The sequence below is a fragment of the Mytilus edulis genome, chromosome 8, assembly GCF_963676685.1.
Source record: "Mytilus edulis chromosome 8, xbMytEdul2.2, whole genome shotgun sequence".
NCBI classification, from domain to species: domain Eukaryota; kingdom Metazoa; phylum Mollusca; class Bivalvia; order Mytilida; family Mytilidae; genus Mytilus; species Mytilus edulis.
The window spans coordinates 472,215-493,811 of record NC_092351.1 but is presented as its reverse complement, the minus strand read 5'-3'; the positions used below and the strand labels follow the sequence as shown (position 1 = coordinate 493,811).

General features: G+C 32.8%; 1 protein-coding gene across 21 annotated transcripts in view; it reads left to right on the top strand.

Moving 5' to 3' along the window:
* Positions 1-1,449: 1,449 nt before the first annotated feature.
* Positions 1,450-21,597, top strand: part of LOC139484554 (cyclin-dependent kinase-like 5) — a 54,092-nt gene continuing 33,944 nt past the window's right edge. For 6 of the 21 annotated variants that reach the window (XM_071268305.1, XM_071268303.1, XM_071268300.1 and 3 more), the window contains exons 1-3: positions 1,475-1,535; positions 15,956-16,043; positions 16,557-16,591. In XM_071268305.1, the coding sequence (XP_071124406.1) occupies positions 16,007-16,043; positions 16,557-16,591 (72 nt within the window). In that variant the 5' untranslated portion in view covers positions 1,475-1,535; positions 15,956-16,006. Of the gene's footprint in view, positions 1,780-6,720; positions 6,803-15,955; positions 16,044-16,556; positions 16,592-21,597 lie in introns of those variants that run through there. The other 15 variants (XM_071268304.1, XM_071268302.1, XM_071268299.1 and 12 more) reach the window with 8 other exon arrangements.

Sequence of the window (21,597 nt, the reverse complement as noted above, 5' to 3'; positions counted from 1 at the left end):
GGGGTCTGTTATTCTGTAAGTTTTCACCCCTTTATTCTCTAATCTTCAAAAAATTAGACCACGCATTTCTCTAATCTTCATTTTTTTCCCCGTTATTCTCTTATCTCCATTTTTAAGGGCATTAATCTTTAACCCCATCCAAACCCTCAGCTATAATTAACACCAAAATCAATATATAAATCTGAGAACTTTTCTGATGAAATACCTAATTTTTAAATATGAATACAAACTGTTTTATGTGTTTTTCATGAAATTTTAGATCTTTTGCATAAATTTCACAGTGATAATTATGATAACTTGAATGGTTATTTCAATTTTTTAAGGATTGCATAAACGTAATTGTACTTTTTGTTTTTAATGATAATCTATTTTTAAAATTAAGTTTTACCATTTTAATTGCATTTGAAACATTCGTGGCGTAAACATATATATTAATGAACATAACCTTATGTATTCCTTTCGATCATTCATTCATAAACTATTATTCTTGAAATTAAATAATGATTCACTTTCTGAAATTATAATTCTAAGTATAATTTTCGTATTGTTGGAGAATAACTTAATTCTTGTAAGCTTAGTAATTTGCATAACAATTGAAAAGAAACCTGTTAATTGTATCATAATGCGATATATCATAATAATTGAAGGATTTCAATTAACAGCAATTTGCTATCCTAGCACTTACCGGATTGGTTAGTTTTGGCTTTGAATTAAGAATAATGCAACAGTTACACTAAAGAGGAGTCAATGAAAGGCAAATGTTACTTTCAAGTGAATATCAAAGAGAATGCCCATTCATTCATTTACAATAAGCGTGTGTCATGTATTCACTTTTTGCCGCAGCTTCATGGCTTAAACACTAAAAAAACGTCACATAAATGCTGGTGCTAACTTCTTTCTGTTTTATTTCAACAAAAAAAATATATATAAAATGCATTTCTAAAAATACGTCACATAAATGCTGGTGCTAACTTCTTTCTGTTTTATTTCAACAAAAAAAATATATATAAAATGCATTTCGATAGCATCTTTTTCCATAAGTGGGGCGAGTTGACAGACCTTACTTATTTCAGTTGGATTTTAACACTTTTCGTAAGTGGGGTAAGTTAGCCAACCTATTTTTAATTGTATTTCACCCTTTTCATAAGTGGGGCGAGTTGGTAAACAAAAATGGGGGAATTTTTTAGGAAGTGGGGCGAGTTGGTGAAAAAATGGGGCGATTAGGTGAGGGGCGATTTGTTAGTGGGGCGATTTGTCAGTGGAGCGATTTGTCATGGATTCTTACAGATTGATGACTTCTAAAATGAAAATGAATTAAATCTGAAACAACTACAGAAAACAACTAGCTAAACCTACAATTATGAAACGAATTAGAAATTTCCATCAATCATCAATTATCAAATATATATATACACGTAGCAATAGCCGTAGCTAATAATATATGACCTTATCTGAAATAAGGTCAAAGTGTAAACCACGTTGCATTGTGGGTATGTTGGCAAGGAAAATATAAATGGCGGACAGGTGACAAGAAAGTTCGTAAAAAGTAAATTTATTGTTTTATTCAAAAGTTGTACATTATTTAAAAGGATAAGGGTCTTCATCAGCTACTGTAGCATTTAAAGGTTAATTGTCGATTGTTTAATTCATTTTATAGCTTGAATTTATATCTAACCTAGATAATGCGAGTGTGAAAGTTTAAAAAAAAATGTATTGATCTGTGACTGTGAAGCAATTCCAACATGTTTTGAAAAACGAAGGAAGCAAACCAAAATATTTGTAAGTAGACGCACACAGTGTTTGTTGTTATCCATGTGTGAAAAAAGAAAATCAATCTACAGATTTTTTTGGGTTTAAATAGGGGGCTTGGTGTCTATTTACACAATAAATAAAGATCCAGTTCGGCAGTTGATTTTTTGCAAAACTATGTTCTCTCCTGTTCAGTTCATGGTTGCTCACTGTAAAGTTTTAATTGTAATTAAGTAAGTGTAAGGCCAAAAAAAAATATACATATATGTCTGTTTACCATTACCTGACCGACCCTATTTTGAGCGCCGACCCTTTATAGCCATTTTATTTCAGTCGTAAAGTGAAAAATAAACTGAACTCTTTTTAAAAGTGAAGATAGTGTTGCCTGATACATCGAATTGTTCATAATCATGAATATGATAGCTGTTTTAAGGAAATTCGCGACTCGTGTGATGAAATAAACATTTTGCTGCCATTTTTTCCAAACAATAACAAAGGGAAATAATCCAATCATTAAAAATACAGGTAAACTCGGCCCATGGACAACTCGGACCACGGCGAGATGGACCGCACAACTCAAAATCATGGCGCAAAAAATAAAATGGAAATACCAACCTACCTGTAATATCTGCGTTTATTCCGGGAACGTCACGCACAAACCTTCGGGACATTTACTTGTTACGTAACGTCGCTACGGCGATACCAATTGTATATTTGTCAACCATTATTAAATTACTATCAGAACCATCAAGTCTTGCTTCCGATCTTTCAATGGCGACGAGGATTAAAAACAAAGAAGAAAGCAGTGTTTAGCAGCGTAAATAAAGCGAAAATTTACCGGAAACACAATTGAAAGAAGAAAGTGCTAAAACAAGGAATTTAAAGAAGAAATTGATACAATAGAGATTATGGACCGAGGAGAGCCCCAGCAGATAACGGTAATTACGGAAACTAGAAATTTACGATCACAACCGTTTATACAGTCGGATGATCAGATATCGACAGGAAAACATTGGGAAGAATGGATGGAAAGTATAGAGAGGGAATTTAGATATTTCAGGATAACAGAACCTGCAGATAAAAAGGATGCATTAATCATTTATGGAGGAAAAGATATATCAAGATTAGAAAGAAGCCTAAGAGATGAAGAAGGAGAAGATGAGTATAAAGTCTTAAAGAACAAATTGAACAAATACTACTTGCCAAAGAAGAACAAACATCATGCCAGGTATTTATTTTTAAAAATGAAGCCATTTAAAGATGAATACACAGTAACATATGTAATGAGACTGAGAGAAAAGGCACATGAGTGTGAGTTTGAAGCTACATGCGATGAAAGAATATTGGAACATTGTATTCAAACCATAACCAATCAGGATTTGATAAAGAGGGCTATAAGCAAAGGATGGAATTTAGATAAATTTGTGGAAGAAGCAGGACAGATGGAAGACACATGTTTACAGATGAAGGATATGAAAGGAGATCCCAGAGACATCGGTACGTTTTCAGCAAATAAAATTCAAAGCAACAGGTCAAACTATAGGGCACATGATGATGAAGAAAATTGTGGTTATTGTGGATTTGATCATGGTGAGGGGAACAAATGTCCGGCATATGGTAAACAATGTAGAAACTGTGACAGATATAATCATTTTGCATCAGTATGCAGAGCGGAAAAGAAAAAACAACAGTACAGAGCTGGCAATTTTAGACGAGAAGGAAGAAGTGTGAAGAAAACAACAGAAGAAAAAATTGAGACGGATTCGAATACAGATATATCAGATTATGATGAAGATGAAGATTATTTTCAGTGCTCTAGCTAGAAATCAAAAGGGGCAGGGTGCCAGTGGAGGGCAGGGCACTTTTTATGATAAGAAAAGGCACTGCTAATTTTTTTGTCTACGTTTCTGTGTGTATCACAAGTTAACGAATCTCTTTTTTTTTTTACTGTATATGTGTTTTTTTTTAAATAAAGATGCTTTTCAACTATAGTCTTTATTTCATTGTGTGTGTAGTTATGAATGATATAGTACATCTTCACCAACATATTATGTTGTTACAGTTTAACTTCACTCTAACCATTATCAAAGAATATGTGTTGAAAAGCCAGTCAAGGTCGTCAAACACTTTCATATTTATACATGAAGCTGAGAGCATTACTAATTTAACAATGTTTAGAACATGGATTGCTAAAAGTATAATTATCAAGTAGAAATTGCAATATATATTTTTTAATATGTTCAAAGACAGTTAATATCTTTAAGGTAACATTATTATGTTATTATATATTCAATTGGTAATTTATTCCTTTTTTTGATACTAGATAATATTTTTAGAGCACAAATTTGTAATAAGCTAAAACAGGGGAAGTAACTACAAAATCAATTTCCACCACGTTTGGGTTAATTAAAAACTGTGCTTGTCGCTAACAAGTTGAGATGGAAGGCATTTCTGTAAAGGCATAGTTTTATTTTGATGACTTAAATTCAATTCTAAAGTCATGAAAGTCTTCATTTATATACGCTCTTCCATTGTGACTTGGAGATCGAAAATGCCGACCCAAGCTAAACACACTCGCTGACACATTCATCAAAAGTATGACAAAAAGATACATTGTCCTAATTAAATTACCTAGTTATTAACACCTTTGAAGTCTTTATCATTGTAATTGATTGTAATGACATGATTAACATGGGGGCAATCACACAGGTGTCAAATATGTAATTAACTTGGAGATCAGAAATCGATGAAACAAAATTTTACCAAAACGGCACAAGATAATTTTGGAAAAAGACGTCAGGGCAGAAGGGCGCGGATGAAGGCACCCAGGGCGCGGCTGAGGGCACCCAGGGCGCGGCGCCCTTCTATTTTGGGCTAGCGAGACCACTGATTTTGGAGAAACGATCAAACATATAATGAAAATACGAAAGGTAAAGACCGTACAAGGCATAAGAGATATGGACAAAACAGTGACGGTAAGAATAGACGACGTAGATGTGAAGGTGGAACCTGATAGTGGAGCTGATGTAAACGTAATGGATGAAAACCAATTTCTAAAATTTCAGAGTAAAACATATGGTAATCCAGTATTAGAAAAGAGTAAAATCAAGTTGAGCACTCTGCAAAATTCATTACCAATCAAGGGAGAATTTAAAACTATCATAAGAAACAAAACATGTGGCACAGAGACAAATTCGTTGTTGTAAAAGGAAAAATCAATTCTCCACCATTAATTAGTAAATCCACTCTGATTGAGCTAGGGATGATACAGATAAGAACTGATGGTTCTTTTGTAAAGAAAAACCAATTGAGAATACCAGACAGTGGACCAATTTTCAACTCTAAGAAACTTGCTATTGATAAGGGATTTCAACACTACCAAGTCACACCAGGACGCCAAAAAGCAAATAAAGAAGTGAACTTATTTAGAAAACCCATCAACAAAACACAGCAAATAACAAAGTTAAAAAAGAAAAACACTAAAACAGCTAAGCAGGAGATTAATAGAAGATATCACTCAAACTTATACGAGGAGATAAATGAAAGAGACAGACAATGCAAGGAGAAAATCAAAGGGTATGCTGAAAACAGAAACAGGAAGATGAAGAAAATGGGCCCCCCGCAAGACATGCGCGGGAGGGGGCAGTGGACATACAAAATTATGGGCCCCCCGCAAGACAGGCGCGGGAGGGGGCGGATAAAGAGAACTTTGGAAAAGTCAGGAAACCAGGACTGAAACATAGAGCAGAAGAACCAGGAGACAGATGCAATTTAGTGAACAATAGAGACTATTATAATTTATACAAATTGAGAAAGTGAACATCTATATTTTATTTTATTTTTATTACAAAAACATTAGTGAACAATACAGAGACTGTGATACTTTACTTAATGTAATCAAACTTTATTTTACACATTTTAATTTACATTTATAAAGTCATTTTCTAATTCAAAGTTAAGGAGGAATGTAATATCTGCGTTTATTCCGGGAACGTCACGCACAAACCTTCGGGACATTTACTTGTTACGTAACGTCGCTACGGCGATACCAATTGTATATTTGTCAACCATTATTAAATTACTATCAGAACCATCAAGTCTTGCTTCCGATCTTTCACTACCAACCCTATTTATTTTAGTGATGTACATTTACATGTAACCTTAAACAGACAAATATTTTTTTTTGGCCTAATGTTTAATAACAAAAACAAGTTTTGTCTTCATTGTTTCAAAATAAAGTTATCTACTTAAAATGTAAGCAGCAAAATGTAGTAGGTTTCCTCGTATTTGTGAGATATTTTGACAAAATAAATCATGGATATATTCATGATGATCAATGGACAAGGGCAAGTTCATTCATCTTAGACTTATGATAAAACGTTACTAGAAATATTAAGGGTAACTTCACTAAAGCTATAGTTATAATAACAATAATTTTTAAACACAACAATAATACCAAAATTTGGCAAAAATGGGGTGCAAAGGTGTTGATATAGGGGGGGGGGGTGTTAGGAGGGGTCCCTATCCCAAAATCCTGGTCTTAAAAACACGAAATCCTGATGTCCCGAATTAAATTTAATTTAAATTCAGACATCCCGTAATTCGAAAAAAGAATACCTGGATCCCGAAAGGGTAAATCCTGAGCTTAAAAACACCCGATCCCGGAGTCCCAATAAAGGTCCTATCTACATCAATATAGGAGCGAATGGGCCAAATAACTTGGAAGTTTTGTGTTTTTTTAAAAGTCATCAGTCTTGATTTTAACATGTTCAGATTTCAGAATTGAAGACTTATTATGCAACTTATAATATTGAGTTTTTATGATTTGCAGATTATGCACCATTTTAATATTTTCCTTTAAGATTGAAAAAGAGTGGTTGAACAGCTACATATTCATCTGCATGTATTTAATTTGAAATATATATATACACACTTGCTTAAACATAAAGTACCTTTGTAAATCAAGATCTATAATGAACCAGATTACCATATATGAATTAATGTGGTTAGATAATATATCAAATTTAAGCAGTTACATGATATGTAATTACAGGTAGGAAAGTATTGTCAGTTTTTTATGCAACTGGAAGTGCTTTGTTGTATATACTCTCCAATATACAATGACATGGGGCTAATAAAAACAAATACAAGCTGTGTATTGACATCAAAGTGGATTCCGATACTTATTTGGAATACTTCATGAATTGTTTCTTTTTATTTCCTAAGGCAATTTTGAGGACAAGAAATGTTGATTGAGTTGTGTGATAAGGTGTCTGTTTAATTATTTAATATAACACCTCTGATAATATATAATTGACCTTAAATTAGTATCTTGAAGTTGTTGAAATAAAGAAATGATAGATTTACATTTGATCCACATGACTAACAATTATTCTGTAAATTATGTGTCAAAGATGTATGATAAAGGACTAATAAAAATGCCAGGAAGGTCAATTTTACTTGAAAAACCAAATGTCATAATCATCTTATGAATTAAAATCAATAACGTAGATTTATTTTAAAAGTTACTATTAATATTAACTTGCTTGAAACAATAAACAATTATGCATTACACTAACCTGAGCATTTTCTACAATATATACTACAAATTTTTTGTGAATTTTTTTATTGCGTTCCATTCTTTTCGTTGTATAAAATATATTTTTTTTCAGAAACAAATGTATTTTAAGAATTAAAAAAAAATCTGTTGTCACTGAACGAAAACTATGTTATTCTTTTGTGTAGCATAATCAAAGCATGAGTCCAGTTAGAAATGACTGGACCTCATCAAGTTTTACTGAATATATGTGCCAATCTCAGATAAACTTTCTTTATAACCTTTGTTTGTTTTGTACCAGTTCTAGATCTACTATTAGTTAGAACTGGACGACTTGTGTCATTTCACTCTGAACTAATTTTAAACAATGTTTACAACTTGAAGAATAGAGGTTAAAAGGTTAAGTTTACTCCCAGTAAACAGAACCTATTGTATTCATTATCAATACTTACCCTGATGTTTGTATCACAGATTTATATAATAGATTATTAAACTTAACAGTCTCAAGTTTATTTTGAAACTTTTGATAGTCTACATGTTCAATTTACCAAAAATGATAGAACTTTATAAAATTTGTAGATATATGTACATGTAAGCTTAAGGTGGACTATTTTCATTTGTAAGTATTTAAAAATAAAACCTGTAACCTTTTTAATAACAGTGGTTTTGGTAATTTTTGTCATTGGCAATGTCAGATTATGTCAATATACATGTAGTCTTGTTCTACAATAATAATGTACTGGATATTCATTATTATTCATTGGAAAACAATTTTCAGGGGTTTCGTGGGTACAGGTGAACCACAAATTCAAATGCTCAATGAATTAAATATCTTCAAAAATCTTTGAATACATGTACAGCAATGTACTGCTGAGATTGGCAAAACCATAAAATCAAATATTTACTGAATTTTTGGCTCTCCCTTGACACCATTTGCGAGTATGGTCTCGAGGAAACGATGATAGTCCGTCGGAAGGGGACGATAAATGGCTGACCCGTGTTAAGAGAGAGCCATATCTCTTGCACGTTAAAGACACCCTTGTAGATTTCGAAAAAGAGCAGGCTAATGCTGCTACAAGGCAGCACTCGCAACCACAAAGTGGAAAGGGATTAATGTAAGTTGCAAAACTTGTTTCCCAATCGACTATAAAAAAATATGTTTAAATTAAATATTCATGAATTTGCAACATTTGTTATTGGGCAAGCTGAAGGACGCCTCCTGGTGCGTGAGTTTCTCACTGCATTGAAGACATATTGTTGACCTTCTGCTGTTGTCTGCTCTATGATCGGGTTGTTGTCTCTTTGACACATTCCCCATTTCCATTTTCAATTTTAAGTTTTCAGCAATGAAATCAAATATCCACGAATATGCAAGTTTTCAGCAATGCACAAAAATTTATTCCCATGAAAATAAATGCATCAACAGACTACAATATACATGGTATATGGGCAGGAATTCGCTAATGCTACTTTAGTGTGACATTGTAAGAAAAAAATAAAAATCATTATAAGCTTCTAAATTTTTTACAAATTATTGCTACAAATGGTGTCCTTCTATTTGTAACCAAAAAAAATCATTTTTAAACTTGCGTCAGTTTGGAACCAAAGCAAATAATGAATTTGGAGCATGTAACATGGACACTGTCTCCAAATTGATATTAATGATTCCTTAACTCATTCAACATTCAACATCATATATATTGATCACAAAACATTGTCTATCATCAAAACTCTAAAATGTATATTTTCATTTCTTTTAGAAATTTTGTGAAAACAAGTTTCCTCTACTTTTCTGTCAATGTTACATGCAATGTTTAAGAGATAAATACAGTAAGAATCATTTTCTTTCGGAACATGTAAAGGCTCTTTTTCATTGTGTTACCCTCACATTAAAAAATTGTATTAATATTTTTGCAATTATCTCATTTCTGTCATATAATAGTGACTTAAAAATGTTGCATGTAACGTGGACACAAAAAATATGAATAATGAACCATGCCAGAATTGACCTTAAAAGATATAAAAAGCCTCAAAACAACCATCTGAATGTAAATTATACAATTATACTGCCACATTTCTCATATATGATATTATGTAAATAGTGGTTGATACCAAAACCATTCACCTAAATTTCAGACAGCAGACATATTTTTTTAACTATACCAGTAGTTATGCTTGTTCATGGTGGTACACTATGGAAGGCTAAATTAAAAGATATTCAAATGTCAAAATAACCAGAAAAATAAAATTCAGACCAAAGATAGATCAATTGATGAAGGATTCATCCAAAATTTCCACAACATGAAACATTTTTATATCAGTTAGTAAGCTACCCGTTTTTTTATGCACAGGGATGAGATTGATAAGAAGACAACCACACAACCATCAGCTTCCACAAAGTTTCTCACTCAATAACTAATACTGACAAAGTAAGGGTACAAAATGATTACATGTATCCCTCATTCATGTGACACAGTTACACTTAAAACTAATAGTATGAAAAACCAAGACAAAATATGGACAAATCTACGAGAGGTTGATACAGCTGCATTTATTGAGAATCTTTTTTTCAATCGTTTACATAACTTCTATAAAGAACAATTTGGGTTTCATCTTTGAGGTTGTTGTCTGATAGACATATTACCCTATATCTCTTTTTATTTCTGCTGGTTAATCTTACATTTATGATAACTTTTTAAGGTTTAACCAATAAATTTTATTTCAAACATTCAAAACAAGTTTCTTGTTTCTTGTTTTCTGTCTCCATCATCTTCAACTATCTATCTGAAAAAAAGAAAAAAAACAAAACAACAATTAATCTATCCTCAATCAGAACCAAAATCTCCATCATCTTCAACTATTTATCTGAAAAAAAGAAAAAAACAAAACAACAATTAATCTACCCTCAATCAGAACCAAAATCCATGCATAGATTATAAAATTTACAACAATATAGAAACTCTCAAATATCTTGTTTCAATTTTTCGATGCCATTTCATCTTGAAAACTTGTTACCTAAACTACAGGAAGCCACAATTTAAAGGGCCCCATAATGACCAGTGTAAAACAATTCAGAAGAGAAAACCAACACCCATTAGACCATAGTCCTGTTTTCAACTTTATTTGGCCTTCTTTTACTTTTTTGTTTCATTAGCGTCACTGAATAGTCTTTTGTAAACGAAAAGCGTTTCTGGCCTACAAAATTTCAATTCTGGTATCACTGATGAGTTAATTATTATTATTTTGAAATCAGAAGGAGCCTGAACCTCTTATAATGCAAAAGATATTCTGGAATGTCAATTATTGGCATAAGAATTAAAAAAAATATGTTACAAATTGAATTCCTCATGATTTCTATAATGAGCATCAGTAAATACACATGATACATGTGTTGACTGGTGAATGAAAAGGGATAAATAAACAAGATTTTGAAATAACTATCTTCTACACTGCTGTAGAATGGTCAAATTGGAGATCACTAGTATGTCTGCATACACAGTCACCATCATCTGGTTTTCTGACACAGAACTACTATCTGACTGGCTGAAAGGACCGTCACCACCCGACTCACTAATAGGGACCTTATCAGACTGGCTAACACAGACATCATAATCTGCCAGGCTGATAGGATTATCACCATCTGACAGGCTGAAAGGGATATCCCCATCTGACTGGCTGACAGGGACATCACCATCTGACTGGCCGACAGGAACATCACCATATGACTGAATGACAGGAACATCACCAACTGACAGACTAATATGAACATCACCATCTGCCAGGCTGACTAGGACATCACCATCTGTTGGCTGACAGGCCCATTACCCTCTGACTGGCTTACAAGAACATCACAGACTGACTGACTGACAGGAACATCACCAACTAACTGATTGACTGATATGTACATCACCATCTTCCAGGCTGACAGAGACATCACCATCTGTCTTGCTGCCAGGGACATCACCATCTGACTGGTTGACAGGGACAGTATCTTTTTGCAGCATCTTCCTGAGAGTTTTCTTCATCACATTTATTGCTGATCATCTTTTTCTTTCTTAGGTTTATATTGCCTGTAGATTTTTTTAATTAAAAATTGCATGTAAATTTTCAAGACTCACACCAATTTTGTTGTCAATGAAGAAAATACACTTCTAAAAAGAATATCTATATTTAGAAATAAAGATGAAGTTTGATGGTGGTAAAACAAGTTAAATTATCAATAATCTCTTTATAGAGCAAAGGAGTAAGTAAATGTTATCAGTTCTGTTCATGCGTGTAACATTGACAGAAAAGTAAAAGGTTGTATGTCAATGTTACATACATGAAGACCAGAAGATGAAAGTGGTGTGCTTAATAGCCAACTTTGGAGAAATAATATAATTGCTGCCCAGTAATATCTAATTAATCATTTAGGTTATAAAATGTTATATAAATGTCTGACTTTAAGGAAGTAATACCTTTGCATGTAACATAAAAAAAACCTTGACACAAAATATTGTTGTCAATGTTACTAACTAGTGTTAAAAGACAAATTAAACAGGAAAACATGAAAACGCTTTAATTTTGTAAAATAAAAATAAGATAATAGCTCTATATGGCAGTAAGTTTTGTTTACGCATGTAACACTGGCCTGAACATGTAAAAGTCTAAATAATAGACTCTGTCAATGTTACATACACAATTTCTTAATGAAAAAAAAGTTTAATTTGGGTTTACTTTATACCTTATTTTTTAAAATAGGTATCATAATAATAACTTTGAATATTAAAAATTAGATTAACTGTTGATTTCAACACAGTAAAATCTTCTCATGTAACACAAAAAAGACCTGATACAAAAATCGTAGTCCATGTTACTCATAAAGTTATCATAGGAGCATCAAAGAAATTGTGTGATGACAATAATTCAGATGTTAGTCATTTATAAACTCAGATAAACTCATTTTAAAGCTCATAACAGAGGTTTGGAAATCAATGCTTTTAAAACATTATAATTCTGGGTTATGTATGTAACATTGACAGGAACACCAACAAATGATGAGGAAAAATTGCTAGTCAATCAGGAAAAAAATAAACACAAATAATTAAAACTCATTTATTTCTTTAATATCATTTTAATGAAGCAAATTTAAATTTCAACAAGATTTTATTGATTGAATAATTGTATGCACATTTATTAGGTTGTAGCATGTAACCTGGACGCAGAAGATGTGTCAATGTTACATGCCTTTAAACGATAAGAATTACAAGTAAATATTGTAAAGTCTTAAGAAATCAAGAAAGATCAACAACTTCTCTGTTAAGAATTCAGCATAAATTTACATTTGATTTAATATTATGCACTGGCCAATTATGCTTTAAGTGTAATAAAGTAATATTGTTTTTATTCTGGTGTCAGTGTTACATTTTATGTTTTCAAATTAAGTGGCCAGTTATGACTTTATAATGCTGAGAATGAATACAAGTACTAGTTAATCAAATTGGCAATTAATCTGTGGTATTTCATGTAAAAAATTAGATTGATAAGGCAAACCGTACAAAAAAAAGCTTTTGCATGTATCATAGACACCTTTCCTTGGTAAATATTTTCGTGTCAATGTTATGTACAGAAATCTCTCCAGCAATAAAATGAATATCGTAAGGGTCAAACCTGTTTAAATACAAGATAAACTTATATTTTTTGACAAAATTGCAAAGCAAGTCACACATCATTATCAAAGAACCTAATTTACACAGAAAGTGCATGTAACACTTCATTGTGAGGTCAAATTAACCTGGTCCCACTCTCTTATCATCTGCTTGATCACTAGTAGATGCCTAGTGTGAAAGATGACAAAGCCACATTTTAATGTAATTGTCAGTGGGTTGAAATGTGAAAAAAATAATTATGGTAATGCTTACTATAAAAAGTATACAACTGTTATAAAAAGATGAGTATTATTGGGCAGTATTGACACGAAAATGAAATAAATTTTCTTACTTTCTATATTTTTCAAACTTCATTTGTTTGATAAAAATCATGAAATCCAAATTGTACCCATTGTTGACACCTTTCAAAATTTGCCATGCTGGACCAATAACTTGTTTCCAAAGCTAATCAGCTAGTGAAAAGGTGTATGTAACATTTGTTGACGGGAAAAGTTACATGCACTTGTCCATTTTCAAACGTATTTTATTTGCAGCAATAATCGGATTCTGTACAAAATGGGGTTTCTAAATGATAGACGGATCATTTTGCAGTTGATTTTCAACTATTATAGTAGAACAATTCTTCAGGCATATTCTAAATATGACTAGGGGTTTTGCCACTGCAGAAATGTCACACTTTTTGTCTACAGTTTTCAACTACCAGCACATAACAAGTGCTAATTTTTTGTTGATTTTTTTAATTGGATCCATTTTTTTTTGCATTTGGCAATAAAGACTAACCCACTTTGATATTTAAACAATGTTTATTCTCCATATTTGCATGATTTCTTTATTTTTTAATTGGATTAACACTATTGACCCTAAAATTTCACTAGCGAATTCCTGCCCATATATATAAATTTATGTCCTTATTAATATTTATACTCTGAAAGTTAAACGTCTCTTCTCTCTCTCTTGATTGATGATTGCTTTACGCCACCTCAGCATAAATTGGCTATATAACATTGAGTCTTCTACATAGATATGAACATGTATAAAATCTATACATTACAATCTTTATTTACCATCATATTGTATCATAAAGGAACTCACCATCATATTGTGTCATAAAGGAACTCAATATTCATTTTTCCTTTATTTTTTTTCCTTTTTTTTTTTAATGTTTTATACATTCATGACATTATTTATAATCATGATAATGTTTTGGTTTTCTGGGAAAACTTGGTGTTTTAGTTGAGTATGAATTCAGGAATCTATTGAAATGTGTTGGTTAAAAGCTGACTATATATAGTTAGAGTTTATTATTTTGTGTTTGTTTGATTTGTACCATGCCAACTCCAAGTAAAACTTATTAAATATTATTATTTATTTACAATATTTTATGGTTGCATTTGCGGGAACAATTCAATTGTTGATAATAGGAAATTATTAATTAACTGAGGTAATCAATGAATTGGCTATTTATCAGTGCAAACCGGGAGACTCTGTTTCTTACAGATAATACCCTGACAACTATTTAGATTGGTTGTTCATAAAAACTTATTAAATTATTAATGATTTCAGTCTTTTGATACATCGACACAGTGCCTGTAGATTAACAATTGATTCTAACTGTGATTAATTCTGAAGTAGAAAGGTCTTTCAACTCTAATAAGACATACAAGTTTTTCAATTGAAGCGTTTCATTCCCTGAATAGAATATTTGATTGAACGCTCAGTTGTAGTTCTTTATGTTAGACGTGCTGGAGATTCTACATTAATACTTTAACTTTAATTGAATTCAAGAAAGATGTATTTACAGTCATACATATAACTTTTATTGTAAAGGTTTGATTGGGGTCAGATATACAGTTGCTCTTTCAGACATTTGTATTGACCTCGCTCATTTTAATTGGTAATATGCTCATTGAGGTGAATGTCATCAACAAGCAATTTTTTTACCATTTGGACAAACTCCTCAGGACTTCAGCGTATTATCTTTTTAAGCCCCTCGTACCCTTAGTAAGCCTATCAGTTCTGTGGATCAGTTCATTAGAGCCCTCAACCAGATTTTTGGCCCCATAGGGATATCCATACATCCTGAAGACCTGTAAATTCATATGTATCTTTCTGAACAACTCACTGACTTTTAAAAAGAATTGTCCTCACCTTCAGATTTTAAGGTTATTATTTGACTGTAATATACCTACAAGCAGTTAATTCCCTTTAGAACAATAGGTCATCTTTTGAAGAAACAGCCTGGATGATACCTAGTTCTTTATTTATCCCAACTCAAATGCAATGATAAAGCAATTGATTCATCGTATAGAAGCCTTGTGTTGTTGCCAATAGGGCATTTTCTGCACTATTTTCCATCTTCAATATTCTTGTAAGGTTTGAGACAGAAACAATCCAATCTTTACAGGTTGAAATCTAAAGTCAAACTAGAACCAGAAAACATCTTTATGGCACAATTTAACCTTTGAAACAAATAACTTGAAGTTCTGTTAATTTATCACTTCAATAAAGAGGGGGGAAGGACCTTTTCAGGACTCCTGGATCGGATGTTTTTAAGCTCGGGATGTCGGGATTGATCCTTTCAGGATGCGGGAATTCTTTTTTTCGATTTCAGGGTTGGCAGGATTTAAATTTCTTAAAATTCAAGACCTCTGGATTTCATGTTTTTACTCCTGATTTTGGATCAGGACCCCTCCCTATTAAAGGGAAAATTATATGAGATAAAGTTAAATAATATTCTGTTCTGATTTTCAGTCTTTTAGGAAAAGTGTATTGCCAGGCAAAAGAGAGAAAACAATTTTAAGCTTGCTTTAAATGGTTGGTGTGGAAAATGGTAGTGGTTATAAATAGTTACATATAAACATAGATTGCTATCTGGCAATATGAAAAACTCAATTAAAATGCACTAGGAACAAACTGGAACCGTATTTGGCTAAAGAACTATTGATTGAACCTGTATCTTTTATACCAGGGTTTATAATGTGCTTTTTTTATACTTTTACAGAATGTCGGAATGTTACACGCAGTGTGGCTAGACTATAATACATGATATGTGATGAACAAGTACGAAATATTAGGAGTCGTAGGCGAAGGTATGTAATTTGAAAGATTCAAAGATTTAGAGATGAAGACAGTCTTGACCTCATAGTTAAGTTGATCATGTTAAGCTTTTGTGATTAGGTCAGTTTTTCAGATGCTATAAGTAATACTATGTCTTTGATGAATAAAATGAATGTAATGCGTAAATGTCCATCTGACAGAGTTGACCTTATTTTCACCGTTGATTGGTCAATGTAATTAAATCTGTTTCTCAGATGCTATAAGTAATAGCTATATTTGATAAGAATGATTATAATGTGTAATTGTCTGTCTCACAGGATAAATACAACCTTGACCTTATTTCATGGATAACTTCTAATATAAAGTTATTCCTGTTGTAAGACTTTGATTTGAAAAAAAGTCATAGTAAAATTAAATCATAATCAGTAAAGTAACCTAGTCTATATATTTCAGCATGTGCACTCTTACTTTTTTTGTTATTATGGAAATTGTATTTTTATGGTTTCCTCTGAATTGGTAATATATTGGTTAACTTATTGTTGTAGGAGCCTACGGAGTGGTACTGAAATGTCGTCACAAGGTAAGATTATATTTATATCTATATGTCTTGATTTATATACGACTCCTTCACAAGTTATTAAAGGAAGTGCATGTCACATGTTTTGTAAGAATATGTAATAAAAATATAATATGATAAACAAATACATGATGCTTTCAAAACAACTATGGTTTATTGCTTATTTCATAAAGACCCCCGACAATAGACTTGTGTCAAAATAATTCACATTTATATAAAATTCCATAGATATTTATCAAGCAGAAATTATTTTTTTCTAAACCCAACGGTGAGATATATTAGATCATTAGAATTTCACATGATTTGCCTCATACATGTCATACCAACATTTGGTTTTTGTCGAGCCTGCAACTTTTGTTGCAGAAAGCTTGACATAGGGATAGTGATCCAGCGGCGGCTATGGCGGCGGTGTTAGCTCACTTCTTAAAAGCTTTATATTTTAGAAGGTGGAAGACCTGGATGATTCATACTTTGTATATGGATGCCTCATGTTACGAAGTTTCCGTCAGTCACAGGTCCAATGTCCTTGTCCTCATTTTCATGGTTCAGTGACCACTTGAAAAAAAAGTTCAGAATTTTTGTAATGTTGAATTCTCTTATTATAAGTAATAGGATAACTATATTTGGTATGTGCGTACCTTGCAAGGTCCTCATGCCCGTCAGACAGTTTTCACTTGACCTCGACCTCATTTCATGGATCAGTGAACAAGGTTAAGTTTTGGTGGTCAAGTCCACATCTCAGATACTATAAGCAATAGGTCTACTATATTTGGTGTATGGAAGGACTGGAAGGTGTACATGTCCAACTCGCAGGTGTCATCTGACCTTGACCTCATTTTCATGGTTCAGTGGTTATAGTTAAGTTTTTGTGTTTTGGTCTGTTTTTCTCATACTTTATGCAATAGGTCTACTATATTTGTTGTATGGAATGATTGTAAGGTGTACATGTCTAGCGGGCAGATGTCATCTGACCTTGACCTCATTTTCATGGTTCAGTGGTCAAAGTTAAGTTTTTATGTTTTGGTCTTTTTATCTAATATTATATGCCAAAGGTCAACTATATTTGGTGTATGGAAATATATTATGATCTATATGTCAGTCCCGCAGGTTTTATTTGACCATGACCTCAATTGCACGGTTCATTGCACAGTGTTAAGTTTTTGTGTTTTGGTCTATTTTTCTTAAACTATAAGTAGTAGGTCAACTATATTTGTTTTATGGAAGCTTTGTTAGCTGTACATATCTGCCTGGCATGGTTCATCTGACCTTGACCTCATTTTTATGGTTCATTGGTCTTTGTTTAGCTATCTTGGTTAATGTTAAGTTTATGTGACAGTTGTAATAAAGCTTTATACTTAGGACTATCAACATAATATCAATGATTAGTAAAGAAGGTGAGACATTTCAGTGTGTGCACTCTTGTCCTTTCTTATTGTAACTTTCCTTTCCTTCATCATTTGATGACTTAATGATGAGGATGTTATGTAGGCTTGATACAGGATAAAATGCTGATGGAAATGGTATGTAGGGTTTTATGAGTATTGCCCAGTCCCATAGGGATATCCATACATCCTTAGGACCTGTAAATTAACATTATATGCAAGAGGGGCATAATTTGTGACCAATGAACACATTTCCCATTTAAAAAAAACAAACTTTTAAGATGTTTTTTCTTTTGTTTTTGTCATTGTTGGCTTGTTAGTGAAAACATATTTCTTTCATTTATCTAAGAATATAAAAATGATAGAACAAACATGATGTATCAGTAAAATCCACTTGTCATTTGTCATAAATAATGGTATGGAAATTGTTCTGGTAAATAAAAATTCCAGAAAGAACACCTAAGTGTATGGTGATAACTCCACAACACTTGTTGTTCAAAAGGAAGTAACAATTGAAGTTGTTTGGGTTGAAATGTAAACGTAATTGGTATTTAAATAAGGCATTGGTATGGATGTTATACCACTTCATGTATACGTTGTGAAACTAATGACAGGTTTTTAAATTCCTTTTTTGTAAAATCCATGAATTTTGTGATAACATCTGTTTGTACTTGCTTCTATTCACTAATCGTAGAGGTAAATTGATTAGAAACGTAATTCTGTGTGAACATATGATCCCACTAAGCATGTTAAATATATTGATCATTTAAACAAGTGTCATATTACTTATCTTCAATAGAAACAGTTGGACTGTGTTAATCTGTATTATCATAGTTGTATGTTAGAAACACAATGGTATACGGTATACATCAAGGACGTTTTCTATAGGAACTTTTGGGCCCCCGTTTAGTAAATATTTGTTATACTCACAATGGTTAATACATCTGGTCACCTGTCCCCTAAGGACCTTTTGGACCCTTGTAAAGTAAATGTTTGATAGAATCATAATTGTATACATCTTGGACCCTGTCTCATTAGGACCTCTTGGACCCTTGTAAAGTGAAAGGTTGATAGAAACATTAGGGTATACATCTTGGACCCTGTCTCATTAGGACCTCTTGGACCCTTGTAAAGTGAAAGGTTGATAGAAACATTAGGGTATACATCTTGTACCCTGTCTCATTAGGACCTCTTGGATCCTTGTAAAGTGAAAGGTTGATAGAAACATTAGGGTATACATCTTGGACCCTGTCTTATTAGGACCCTGTGGACCCTTGTAAAGTAAATGTTTGATAGAATCATAATTGTATACATCTTGGACCCTGTCTCATTAGGACCTCTTGGACCCTTGTAAAGTAAATGTTTGATAGAATCATAATTGTATGCATCTTGGACCCTTGTAAAGTGAAAGGTTGATAGAAACATTAGGGTATACATCTTGGACTCTGTCTCATTAGGACCTCTTGGACCCTTGTAAAGTAAAAAGTAAAATCACAAAAATACTGAACTTAGAGGAAAATCAATTTCGGAAAGTCCATAATCACATGTTTGATAGAATCATAATTGTATACATCTTGGACCCTGTCTCATTAGGACCTCTTGGATCCTTGTAAAGTGAAAGGTTGATAGAAACAATAGGGTATACATCTTGGACCCTGTCTCATTAGGACCTCTTGGATCCTTGTAAAGTGAAAGGTTGATAGAAACAATAGGGTATACATCTTGTACCCTGTCTCATTAGGACCTCTTGGATCCTTGTAAAGTGAAAGGTTGATAGAAACAATAGGGTATACATCTTGGACCCTGTCTCATTAGGACCTCTTGGATCCTTGTAAAGTGAAAGGTTGATAGAAACATTAGGGTATACATCTTGTACCCTGTCTCATTAGGACCTCTTGGACCCTTGTAAAGTGAAAGGTTGATAGAAACATCATGGTATACATCTTGTACCCTGTCTCATTAGGACCTCTTGGATCCTTGTAAAGTGAAAGGTTGATAGAAACATTAGGGTATACATCTTGGACCCTGTCTCATTAGGACCTCTTGGACCCTTGTAAAGTGAAAGGTTGATAGAAACATTAGGGTATACATCTTGTACCCTGTCTCATTAGGACCTCTTGGACCCTTGTAAAGTGAAAGGTTGATAGAAACATCATGGTATACATCTTGTACCCTGTCTCATTAGGACCTCTTGGATCCTTGTAAAGTGAAAGGTTGATAGAAACATTAGGGTATACATCTTGTACCCTGTCTCATTAGGACCTCTTGGACCCTTGTAAAGTGAAAGGTTGATAGAAACATTAGGGTATACATCTTGGACCCTGTCTCATTAGGACCTCTTGGACCCTTGTAAAGTGAAAGGTTGATAGAAACATTAGGGTATACATCTTGGACTCTGTCTCATTAGGACCTCTTGGACCCTTGTAAAGTAAAAAGTAAAATCACAAAAATACTGAACTTAGAGGAAAATCAATTTCGGAAAGTCCATAATCACATGTTTGATAGAATCATAATTGTATACATCTTGGACCCTGTCTCATTAGGACCTCTTGGACCCTTGTAAAGTGAAAGGTTGATAGAAACATTAGGGTATACATCTTGGACCCTGTCTCATTAGGACCCTGTGGACCCTTGTAAAGTAAATGTTTGATAGAATCATAATTAAAATTGAGAATGGTAATGGGGAATCTGCCAAAGAGACAACAACCGGACTATACATCTTGGACCCTGTCTCATTAGGACCTCTTGGACCCTTGTAAAGTGAAAGGTTGATAGAAACATTAGGTTATACATCTTGTACCCTGTCTCATTAGGACCTCTTGGATCCTTGTAAAGTGAAAGGTTGATAGAAACATTAGGGTATACATCTTGGACCCTGTCTCATTAGGACCTCTTGGACCCTTGTAAAGTGAAAGGTTGATAGAAGCATTAGGGTATACATCTTGTACCCTGTCTCATTAGGACCTCTTGGATCCTTGTAAAGTGAAAGGTTGATAGAAACATTAGGGTATACATCTTGGACCCTGTCTCAATATGACCCAATGGACCCTTGTAAAGTAAATGTTTGATACAAACATTAGGGTTTTACATTTTGGACCCTATCTCATTAGGACCCTGTGGACCCTTGTGAGTGAAAGGTTGATAGAATCATAATTTTATACATCTTGGAAACTAGAATTATAGATTATTGTTGATCATTGCAACAAGATTAATTTTCTCGCTTGAGACGGTACAGCGAAAGTGTGAAAAGCAATCAAGTTGAGATGGCCAATGATAATCTGTTTATCACTATTTTACCTATGACGACATTGTTAATTTCATTCACAACAGGCACTTTTGCCCTTAGTTTCTAGTGGTAATCTTTCACTTTACTCTACTTTGCTGAGAATGGAAATTATCAGTCAGTAAGATCAAAGGAAAACTTCATAAATAGCCATTATAATAAATGTTTATTTGAAACATTAAGGTATACACTTATGTAAATATTTTTAGGCCAAATATTAGAAATGACAGTAAAGAATAGAATTGATATATTTACAAGTACCAACTTGATGTGAAAATGATCAAAAGTCTCAATAGGTGTTTCCCTATTTATTGTCATCATGGTCATTTATGATGATATCTATA